Source organism: Odontesthes bonariensis, chromosome 7 (assembly GCF_027942865.1).
Source record: "Odontesthes bonariensis isolate fOdoBon6 chromosome 7, fOdoBon6.hap1, whole genome shotgun sequence".
NCBI lineage: Eukaryota > Metazoa > Chordata > Actinopteri > Atheriniformes > Atherinopsidae > Odontesthes > Odontesthes bonariensis.
In genome coordinates this window covers 40435298-40447477 of record NC_134512.1, presented here as the reverse complement: position 1 = coordinate 40447477, position 12180 = coordinate 40435298, and the positions used below count along the sequence as shown (strand labels likewise).

Sequence of the window (12180 nt, the reverse complement as noted above, 5' to 3'; positions counted from 1 at the left end):
GAGCGCCTGACTCAGAAACAGGAAGTAAAGGGTGGCGCGGGCGTGGCCCACTCACCTGGGGAGCTGGTCTCGCTGTCCGTATCCATGGCGACCTCATCGTAGTTGTCGTACTGGTAGAGGTTCCCCGAGCTGTCCAGGCCCGGCTTGCCGGCGGACTTCCTGTGTTCCTGGTCCCTGGACTAAACACAGACACACCTGAGTCAGGGGGGCAGACACACCTGGGCACACACCTGGGCGCACACCTGGGCGCACACCTGGGCGCACACCTGGGCGCACACCTGGGCGCACACCTGGGCACACACCTGGGCACACACCTGGGCACACACCTGGGCGCACACCTGGGCGCACACCTGGGCGCACCTGGACACACACCTGGGCGCACATCTGGGCGCACACCTGGGCGCACACCTGGGCGCACACGGGCACACCTGGGCACACACCTGGGCACACACCTGGGCGCACACCTGGGCACACCTGGGCACACCTGGGCACACACCTGGGCGCACACCTGGGCACACACCTGGGCACACACCTGGGCACACCTGGGCGCACACCTGGGCGCACACCTGCGCACACCTGGGCACACACCTAGGCACACACCTAGGCACACCTGGGCACACACAGGCACCCCTGGGCACACACAGGCACCCCTGGGCACACCTGGGCGTACACCTGGGCGCACCTGGGCGCACCTGGGCACACACCTGGGCACACACCTGGGCGCACACCTGGGCGTACACCTGGGCACACACCTGGGCGCACACCTGGGCACACACCTGGGCACACACCTGGGCGCACACCTGGGCGCACACCTGGGCGCACACCTGGGCGTACACCTGGGCGTACACCTGGGCACACACCTGGGCGCACACCTGGGCGCACACCTGGGCACACACCTGGGCACACACCTGGGCGCACACCTGGGCACACACCTGGGCGTACACCTGGGCACACACCTGGGCACACACCTGGGCACACACCTGGGCGTACACCTGGGCACACACCTGGGCGCACACCTGGGCACACACCTGGGCACACACCTGGGCACACACCTGGGCACACCTGGGCCGGCTCTCACCTTGCTGCGCGTCCTCCTGCCGCCCACCAGCTTCATGAAGCGGTTGTACTGCTCGTCCTGGTTGGACAGGTCGCGGATGCGGCGGATCTCGTCCTCGCGCTTGCGGCGCTCCTCCTCCTCCTGGCGCCGTTTCTCCTCCTGGTTCCGCTGCTGCTGCAGCTTCCAGGTGCGCAGCTGCTGCTTCCGGTACGCCTGCTTCGCCACCGAGCCTGACGGGGTGACCAGCAGGTGAGGAAACCTCGGCCGCACAGGCTCCGCCCCCCTCCCTCTACCTGGACGCAGCACCTCACCTGGGCTGATGAGCTTCTTGGCGCCGTGGGGCTTCCCGGGAGTCCGGCCCCTCTCCATCGGACCCTTCGGGCCGGGTTTGGGACTCGGTTTGGGCCGGTCTCTCTCAGGTCTGGACCCGGTCTTGGTTCCGTCCTCGGCCTCTTTGCTGGCCTCGGCTCCTCCTTCTGAGGGCTGCAGCTCACCTGCGCGTCACCAATCACGGGTTAGCTCGTGGTCACGTGACAAAGACATTTCAGAATATAACAACCAGGTAACTTTAAGAGCCGATTCAGGTGAGTTCACAGGTGAGTTCACAGGCGTCAGTCAGAAAGGTCAGGCAGAGGTCAGGTAGAGGTCAGAAAGGTCAGGTAGAGGTCAGAGGGGTCACGTAGAGGTCGGGTGGGCGTCAGAGGGGTCAGGTAGAGGTCAGGTGAGTGTCAGGGGTCAGGTAGAGGTCGGGTGGGCGTCAGAGGGGTCAGGTAGAGGTCAGGTGAGTGTCAGGGGTCAGGTAGAGGTCAGAGGGGTCAGGTAGAGGTCGGGTGGGCGTCAGAGGGGTCAGGTAGAGGTCAGAGGGGTCAGGTAGAGGTCAGAGGGGTCAGGTAGAGGTCGGGGGGCGTCAGAGGGGTCAGGTAGAGGTCAGAGGGGTCAGGTAGAGGTCGGGGGGCGTCAGAGGGGTCAGGTAGAGGTCAGAGGGGTCAGGTAGAGGTCGGGGGGCGTCAGAGGGGTCAGGTAGAGGTCAGGTGAGTGTCAGGGGTCAGGTAGAGGTCAGAGGGGTCAGGTAGAGGTCGGGTGGGCGTCAGAGGGGTCAGGTAGAGGTCGGGGGGGCGTCAGAGGGGTCAGGTAGAGGTCGGGTGGGCGTCAGAGGGGTCAGGTAGAGGTCGGGTGGGCGTCAGAGGGGTCAGGTAGAGGTCGGGGGGGCGTCAGAGGGGTTCAGAGGTTGTCAGGTGCAGTCTGGATCTGACCACCTTGAACAGTACATCCCAGGTGGGCCCGGCTGGTCTGAGCGGCTGTAAACTTCTCACCTGGACTGAGGAGCTTCTTGGTGTTGTGGGGTCTTCCTGGAGTCCGGCCCCTCTCGGGTGGACCCTTGGGGCCGGGTTTAGGACTCTGTTTGGGCCGGTCTCTCTCTGGGAGCCTTTCAGCAGGCCTGGGCCCGGTCTGCGTCCTGTCCCGGTCCGCGGGTTTGGACCTGGTCCTGCTCCTCGCAGCAGCAACAGCAGCAGCAGCAGCAGCAGCGGCGGCGGCAGCTGCAGAGGAGGCGGACCTGGTGGTGACTCTCTGCTTCCCCGGGGAGGCCGCTCCAGAACCAGAACCAGAGCTGGAGTTCTGGGCGGCTTTGACGATCCGGTCCTTGCTCCTCTTCATCACCTGCTGCTCCTTCTGCTGCCACTTCTTACTGGCCGACTGCAGAGCGAGGAGACGCAGCTGCAGCTCCGACAGCTCCTCCTCCTCCACCTTCTCCACCGGCTGAGGACGCACAGAGGTCACATGACCGGTTAACGACCCGGTTAACGACCCGGTTAACTACCTGGTATCACTCCTCCTGGCTGTTTCAGCATCTTAAAAATCACTTTAAGAATCTTTGTGGTTCATTTTCCTGGAAAATTCTCCATTAACTTACCTTTGTTTAATCAATAATTCAAAGTTCGTTACTGTTAACTCATGGTAGTTAACTCATGGTAGTTAACAGTAACACCCCCCCTCCCCCCTCATCTGTCAGAGCTCACCTTGTCAGGTGAGATGATGGACTCCTCACTGGAGGCAGGGGATTCACTGGGACAGGAAGTGGCGTGCTGGGCCTTCACCTCCTCGGTGGCGGTCTCCTCGCCCTCTGCAGCAGCGCCGCCTCCTCCTGCTGCCTCCGTGTCTCCTGGAGCTGCACCTGACAGGAAGTGACATCACTTAATGCTACGCTGTCAGAGATAAGCTCCTCCCTCTCCGCTCGTCACCATCTCCTGTGAAAAGGGGCGGGGCAGCTCGCCCGCCCGCCACCTCATACATGCTAACACACATGCTACATCACATGCTAATACACACATGCTACCTCACATGCTAACACACATACTACCTCACATGCTAACAAACATGGTACATCACATGCTAATACACACATGCTACCTCACATGCTAACACACATACTACCTTACATGCTAACAAACATGGTACATCACATGCTAATACACATGTTACCTCACGTTACCACACATGCTAACACACAAGCTAACACACATGCTACATCACATGTTACCACACAAGCTAACACACATGCGAACACACATGTTACCTCGCATGCTAACACACATGCTAGCTCACATGCTAGCTCACATGCTACAATAACAAACAAAAAAAACTCTTCATACTGTAGATTTGTATATAGCTAATGTTTATTTGCTTGTTTTTATTTAATTGTTTACATATCTTATAACACAATAATTTCCCAAATTGGGATGAATAAAGTACTTATCTATCTATCTACCTCGCATGCTAACACACATGCTACCTCACATGCTAACACACATGCTACCTCACATGCTAACACACATGCCACCTCACATGCTAACACACATGCTACCTCACATGCTAACACACATGCCACCTCACATGCTAACACACATGCTACCTCACATGCTAACACACATGCCACCTCACATGCTAACACACATGCTACCTCACATGCTAACACACATGCCACCTCACATGCTAACACACATGCTACCTCACATGCTAACACACATGCCACCTCACTTGCTAACACACATGCTACCTCACATGCTAACACACATGCCACCTCACATGCTAACACACATGCTACCTCACATGCTAACACACATGCTACCTCACATGCTAACACACATGCCACCTCACATGCTAACACACATGCTACCTCACATGCTAACACACATGCCACCTCACATGCTAACACACATGCTACCTCACATGCTAACACACATGCCACCTCACATGCTAACACACATGCTACCTCACATGCTAACACACATGCCACCTCACATGCTAACACACATGCTACCTCACATGCTAACACACATGCCACCTCACATGCTAACACACATGCTACCTCGCATGCTAACACACAAGCTAACAGACTGAGAAAATGACCTGAGGCCCGTCCATTTAAAACCACGGCAACGCTTTGGGGCCGAGGCTGAGAACTCGCCACCGAAAGTGGGCGGAGTCTAAACCAGGATGGTTACAGCCAACAGGTGACATCACCCACCTCTCATAGGTCACCTATAAGAGCTCTGTGATCTCCACATTTCAGTAAACAGAGCTGGAGACATCTTATGCCCCTTTTCCACTGAACATTTTTCTAACGGTACGACTCTATTGGGAGCTTTTCCATCGCGGGTTGAAGGTGGGACCCGTTACGATTTTTAGTACCGGCTTCAGAGGTGGGTCTAGTCGGTACTAGCCGATACTAAAACGTCACGTGATCAGTGCTGTCCACTGATTGGTCAGGTGAAATTACGTCATACACGCGAGGAAGCTCGGGGAGCTTTAAATAATCACCCGCCATGTATGAAAACACACCTGCGAGAGCAGCAGAGAGTAAACAGAACTACGAAGATGGAAGACCAGAGAAGGAAAGCCAACCCATGGACGATGAGCGAGGTGCAGAGCTTTCTGTGTGTGGTGGCTGAGGAAACGTTACACAGGTGTCTCATGTAAGTTGTTCATGCGTTTCGTATGTTCACACTTTTTATTTTATTCCCTCAAGACTCGGTTTGTGCAACCGATGAGTGTTCGGTTGCTGAGGTCAGCGAAGATCCTCCAATCCCGCAGGCTTCAGAACCGACACTGGCATCTACATCTGCAGCTGAGGCAGCAGCTGCTATCTGCATTCCACCAACGCCTGTATCTGAGACAACTCCTGCTGTTTACTTTTGTACTGTCTTTTTTAATAAAGAGCTTGGTTTAACTAAACTATATGGATTGTCAACTGCATTACACATTACACTCCATTGTTGTGTTTACTTTTGACTAACCGCGCCGTGACACTTTGTAGTAGGGCTGGGCGGTATGCCCTAAAATGTATACCCCGGTAAAATTTGAGCCACTGACGGTATATATCGCGGTATGGTACTTTTGTATATAAATTACAACAGAACAGTTTCTCAGTAGTTACCATAGCACCAAATAAACACTTTCAATCAGGATGTTTGCAGCAATATTAAATTAAATGTATTGTGCAAAACAGAAAACACAGGAAATATAAAAAATATATACGTTATATTTATATTTTAAAAATAAGAAAAGGTACATTTCCTCGAATAAACTCTGTGAGAGAAAAGCCGCTGCCTCGTGGATAACGTAACTTTCATAGGCGCCTTCCACTTATTCAACATGCTCAAATATGCGTCATGTTTCAGACGCCCCATTTGTGCATGTTAAGCTGCCTGTTAATACGATAAGTGTTTTATTACTTTGCATGTCTTCCAAAAGAGAAAATAATCAGGATTTTGAGGATGTTACCGTTACACACCAGCTGAGACGCAGGGCAGCAAAACATTATGGGTGTGAAAACGAAACTTAGAAAATCGAAAAGCAAAACCACAAAGTAGCAAATCTCGACAAGTAGCAGAAATCGACAGAACACCGGCTTTGACTCGTTTCATATTCCGGAGCATGGTTAGCCCGCAGGTGGTAAAACAAATTACTCGTGTTACCTTGTCTTGCGATTACGCCCGGCATATCCAAGCGGATGTTCAAAACTTTGCATTACTGCCGGACTCATGAGCTATTGCGGTATAAGGTATGCCAAAAAAATCTCTACCGTTGGTGAAAAATACTGCATAAGGTATGATACCGTGCATACCGCCCACCCCTACTTTGTAGTCACCTGAAACCGACGTCACGTTAGTGGTGAACGGGCCGACTCCGCCCACTTCCAGGTCACGCTTTGTGTGGAAAAGGAAATGGTACTGGTGCCGTGTGGTGTCGCGCTATATCGAACCGAGTAGAGTAGGGCTAGCTCGGCCATGGAAAAGGGGCATTAGAGCCCTCGGCATCCACTCACCTTCGGCCCCGCCCCCTGGGTCCTGCCCCGCCCACTTCCTGTGCAGCTCGTCCAGGTCGGCGGGCGAGGGCAGTTTCTGACGCAGCGGTTTGATGTTGAACGCCTGGAACACTTTCCTCTCGTCTCTGTCCAGCTCCGACGGTTCCTCCCCTCCTGCCGGACCCGGGTCTGGACCCGGTTCTGGACCCGGTCCTGGACCCGGTCCTGGACCCGGTCTGGGCCCCGGCGGGCCGGCGGGGCCGTCCGGCGCCTCCTCTCTGAGGGGCGAGGCGCTCGGCCCCAGCGCCATGGTCTCCTCTTTGCGGATGCACTCCAGCTCCAGCTGGATCTGCTTGTACTTGGACAGCAGGTCCTCGAAGCTCTCGTCCACGCCGCCGCCGTCGGGCCTGGGAACCGCCTTCCTGACCCGGGTCCTCACCGGCGGCTTCTCTGAGGTCTCAGGTTCAGGAAAACTGGAGGCGAGTCACTCCGATCGCTGCCGATCAACGGGCCAGCGGCCCGATTACACCTCAAAACAACGTTTTTTTTACGTCATAGGAAAAACTATGTGAGGAAATATAAAAATATGTTATTAAATAATACATTTAATATCCTTATCCCCACTGACACTATATATATTAACGTTATATTAACGTTCTGTCTCGCTGTCATTACAGAGCGCGTTACTTTAACGCACTCTTCTTACAAACACTTTGTACATATTTTTTACATTTATTACTTTATTCTATTATTATTATATTTTTGTTCTTATGGCACCAAACAGACCAGGCCAAATTCCTCGTGATGTAAAAATTACTTGGCAATAAAACCTTTTCTGATTCTGATTTAAAAAGGTTAAAAACAGTCTAATTTTAAACTTTAACACAAAATGTCTGAAGTGACAGATCGATTATCAGTGATCACTTCCGGGTTTGTGCTGATGATCCCAAACTTCAGAAACCGAAGGTGAGTCACAGCGGTAACCATGGTGATCCTGCTGATCACCGATAAACCGCTGATCGATACATTTACTAATAATGTGAATGTCATTTGATTCTATTTTGTATTTTGAACATTTTGCACATCTGAAAGAAATGAAACTATTTAACGTGTTTACTATAAATGCCGTCTCCAGCCTGCTGATGTTACTTTCAAATAGTTAAATTAATGAGCCATACTTATACATCACTCTTTATGTAGAAGTTAATTAAACCATATTTATGAGTTTGCTATCCCTTTAAGGTTAAAAACAAGAATGACACCTGTATACTGTAAGATGATTACAAATAATGCTGATGATTGTGGGTCCGTTACACACAGAACAGTGCAGCCTGTGGAATAATGAGGCATCTGGAGCTGAGGTGGTAGGGGGCCCAAATGAAATGCTGCTTAAGGCCCCATAAAGGCTTGGGCCGCCTGGTACCCACATCGGACCGGTCCTGGTACCCACATCGGACCGGTCCTGGTACCCACATCGGACCGGTCCTGGTACCGAACTCTAGCAGGAAAGGATACGTTTTCTCCCCGGGGATCCGTGACTCTCTCCGGGACCGTAACGCCCGGGGGCAGGGGCTCGGTTCCCCCCCATGCCGCCTCGGTTCCAGGCCCCGCGTCCCCGGTTCGGGATGACCCGGTGTCGGAACCGGCCCAGGGCGCCGTGGCTCCGCTCCCAGAAGTTGGACCGGGGACTCGGCTCACCGTGCGGCGGCATCCCGGGCGGAGCCGGCGGGGCGGGAGGCCGGTCGGGGCCGCTGGGCCCGCACTGCTGCCTGTGGCTCGGGGGGAAAGGGCCGTGAGGTCCCCCCGGGTTGTATTGCATCAGGAGGCGGAAATCCGGCGGCTGGTGCCCCATGAGAGGCCGCATGTGGTGCGGGTGCTGCCGACGCTTTCGGGTCCGCGGAGGAGGCCCCGGCCTGCTGCCTTCCGCCCGCCGCATCGGAACACTCTCCTCGGTTTCATCATCACAGATCTCTCCGTCTTCGAGCTCCCCGTCCTCCGCGGGGGATCGACTCGTGTTTGAATCCATGTCGCGGTAACCGTCGCCAACTGTCTGTCTGCCGGCTGTCTGAACTCAGCGGGCGGCCGCGCCGGGAACCATTCTTCCGTCTTTAGCGCTGGTCTTTGACCGTTAATGTTAGCTTTGTGCTAGCTGTGGTGCTATCACCCAACAACCGCGATACAACGAGATCACGCGAGACGTCGTCAGACTGGAAGCAGCCCAAATAAGGAAAGTTTCTTCCTTGTTTCCGGTTTCAGAGTAAACTTCCTGAAGTTCAGGCTGTTATCTACGGAAGAATGTTAGGGCCAGGCATAAGAAAAAATATTTATATTTTGCCTGTCGAGAATAAAGTCGACATGTCGAGAATAAAGTAATTAGATGATGGACCAGAAGAGTTGACTTTATTCTCGACATGTCCACTTTATTCTCGACAGGCAAAATATTATTATTTTTTCTTATGCCTGGCCGTAGTTATCGCCTCAGAATGGACTTCTTGAACTTTCTGTTCACCCTGAATACAACCACGGCCTGTTTATGAAGATACTAAAATGTATAAAGTATGAATAAAGTATTTAATCTAAAGTCTATATGATTATAGCAGCTGCACATGTCTGAGACCACAGACTGAATTTAAAACCCCTTTATCTATCTATGAGGATCTACCAATATACACAGATGGCTGCAAATTATACAAACAGTTTTGTTTTTCTTACATTTTCATTTGTTGTTTTTTTACTTTTTAATGTTTAATGAAAGCTTTTGATATGTATAATCGGGCCTGAAATCACCGGGGAGAACCTTTTCTGCAACATGGTGCAGTTTATCTTTATACAGAGGTCAAAATATTGTCATAAAACTGACCGTTGGGTTGATAATTAGAGGAATAAACTGCTGACTGCTGAGTTCAGTGTAATCATAGTTTTTATGTTTATGCATTTGGCAGACGCTTTTATTCAAAGCGACTTACAAAGGAGGAAATAACATTACAGCTAACATCAAAGCTAACAATAAGCTAACAGGCCTGCCCATGTTCCTTATTTGGGCTGATCCGGTACCTCTTGAATAGAAAAAAAAATATTAATATTGCAAAAAGTTTTAAAAATGTATAAAATAAAACAATAATATTCGGTTTTTGGTTGACTTGGCCCCTCTGTCTTGTGTGTTTGTGATGGTGCTGGCTCCTTTTTGGTCTGAGTCACATATATATCCACGTTGCTCACGGTTACGCTACCTGCTACCTTGTTGTCCCGCTGCAATTAACAACCCGACGTCAATCGTTGTTTTTGGACTTTAGTTCCAGGTTACGTTTTTCTCCCAATGCTCTCTCATAATTTTAGCTATTCATTATTACTTAGTTTGTGTGTGGGTGTTGTGTTTAGTGAATTATCTTTATTGTCAATAAAGAAAAGCATTTAAGATGGGCATAACATTTAAAAGTTCCTCCCGTTTGTCGCGCGCCACACTTTGAGAAGCACTGACCTACAGCGTGGACCTCTGAACGCAGGATGGCAGGTCAAAGGTCAAATCTTTTTTATGCCTGTTCATCTAAAACTGAACTCTGGCCAAACAAAGTTCAAAGGTTATAAAATACAGACTGAGCAGCTTCGGGACAGAAAGATAAACGATAAAATAAATCATCTCTTGCCCATAATAATAAAGCTGAAGTATAATAATTAACTCCTGGTTTAATCTCGTTAAATTGTCTGAGGAAACCAAACCTGAAAGTTTTAGAAGGATTTAAATCCCTGAACAGATGTTTGAAAGTTTCCTTCTTCAAACCACATTTTTATCATAGTTGAAAAACTTTAAACTTTATTTTCAGGGGGCTTTTTATGCCTTTATTATATAAGACAGTGGAGAGAGACAGGAAGCAGGGGGCAGAGAGAGGGGGAACAACATGCAGCACAGGGCCGTCCGATGCGGGACTCGAACCGCAGCGGGGACTGTAGCCTCTGTACATGGGGCGGCTGCTCAGCCCACTACGCCACGGACCGCCCCTGTGTTATTATTTACCCCAACTTTATTTTTTCATGGTATTTTTGTTCAAAACATGGGCAGCATCAGCATAATGCTAATGTTCCCCATGGATAGGTGAATGTTTGTTTTTTAGGTTACATATGGGTTACATATGTTTTAAACATTTCCTCGTTCTTGAATGTACCTGGATTATTTTAATTTAAGCTATTTTGTAATGAATTAATTCACTTTAATGTATTTTATCAATTGGATGAACTCTAATCTGCCTAAAGATGATTATTTAGTATTTTTGTCTGTCTGATTGAATGCTTGTGTTAACAAATAAATCAGACATTACTCAACAGTTAAGCCTGAGTTATACCTCTTTTAACTGCCCTTGTGCTAATGGCTCGAGACGTTTATGCTTCATTTTGCTTTGTCGGCGGTTGCGTGTGCTACGTGGCGATTCACCGCCAGGACCTCTTCGGCAAGTCTCTCTTCGACTGGATTCATGCTTCTTCTTCTTCTTCTTCTTCTTCTTCTTCTTCTTCTTCTTCTTCTTCTTCTTCTTCTTCTTCTTCTTCCTCTTCTTCTTCGAAGATGAACACGCCGTCGGATGTGATGTAGATAGTGGCTTGCGCTCGCGTCTTGCGTGAAGTTTAGAAAATTGAGGTGAAACACGCAACCGCGCATAAATCAGGCTTTACTCAGTACTTGAGGAGTTTTTTCCCCCAAGAACTTTTTTACTCTTACTCAAGTAATTATTTGGATGAATACTTTTTACTTTTACTTGAGTACAATTTTTGGCTACTCTACCCACCTGTGGCCAGGGACATGTCCTTATTTACCATTAGAAACCTGCCCTCCCTGTCTTTAGGAGTTAGGAGTTAGGAGTTAGGAGTAAAGGCCCATTTATGCCCTACGGTAAATACGGAAACGGACGCTTTCACCCAGTTCCGGGGGTCGTTTCATCCGTCAGTTTGTCCGTAGGTCAAGAGCTTAGCAATCCGGTGAGCTCCGGGCGAAACGGAGCAATACCAGAGGAATTCGTGGGGGCAGTAGAGAGTCAGGAGCGTGTTGGCTCCGGAAGTTATGGAGGAAGAAGAAGAACGAAGAGTAGGACATTAAAACATTTTAAGATTTAAAAATGCCAGGTAATGGAGGAGAGGATTTGTGAGATGGTCAGGGGGTATATACATTTGTATGACTGCAACTTCCTCAATTGACGCCATGTTTCTCAAACCCGCGGCCGACAATGACTCAATATATAATAGCGCCCTCTAGAGGATTAAACAGAAGCTCCGGGAGCAACGTATGGACCGGACAGACGAATTTCGTCCGGTTCCGTAGGGCATAAATGGGCTTTAGGAGTTAGGAGTTAGGAGTTAGGAGTTAGGAGTTAAGGAGTTAGGAGTAAAGGCCCATTTATGCCCTACGGTAAATACGGAAACGGACGCTTTCACCCGGTTCCGGGGGTCATTTCATTCGTCAGTTTGTCCGTAGGTCAAGAGCTTAGCAATCCGGTGAGCTCCGGGCGAAACGGAGCAATACCAGAGGAATTCGTGGGGGCAGTAGAGAGTCAGGAGCGTGTTGGCTCCGGAAGTTATGGAGGAAGAAGAAGAACGAAGAGTAGGAGATTAAAAAATTTTAAGATTTAAAAATGCCAGGTAATGGAGGAGAGGATTTGTGAGATGGTCAGGGGGTATATACATTTGTATGACTGCAACTTCCTCAATTGACGCCATGTTTCTCAAACCCGCGGCCGACAATGACTCAATATATAATAGCGCCCTCTAGAGGATTTCTTACGGACGTGCGCAATACGGACGGAGGATTAAACAGAAGCTCTGGGAGCAACGTATG

At 50.3% G+C, this 12180-nt stretch overlaps 1 protein-coding gene across 5 annotated transcripts in view; it reads right to left on the bottom strand.

The window, feature by feature from the left end:
• Nucleotides 1–8539, bottom strand: part of zfc3h1 (zinc finger C3H1-type containing) — a 47302-nt gene extending 38763 nt beyond the window's left edge. For 4 of the 5 annotated variants that reach the window (XM_075470830.1, XM_075470834.1, XM_075470832.1 and 1 more), the window contains exons 1-7: nt 7878–8539; nt 6384–6812; nt 3076–3230; nt 2371–2815; nt 1369–1551; nt 1079–1287; nt 56–179 (exon numbers count right to left, since the gene is read on the bottom strand). In XM_075470830.1, coding sequence (XP_075326945.1) covers nt 56–179; nt 1079–1287; nt 1369–1551; nt 2371–2815; nt 3076–3230; nt 6384–6812; nt 7878–8388 — 2056 coding nt within the window. In that variant the 5' untranslated portion in view covers nt 8389–8539. The remainder of the gene's footprint in view (nt 1–55; nt 180–1078; nt 1288–1368; nt 1552–2370; nt 2816–3075; nt 3231–6383; nt 6813–7877) is intronic. The other variant, XM_075470833.1, reaches the window with a different exon arrangement.
• Nucleotides 8540–12180: the final 3641 nt, after the last annotated feature.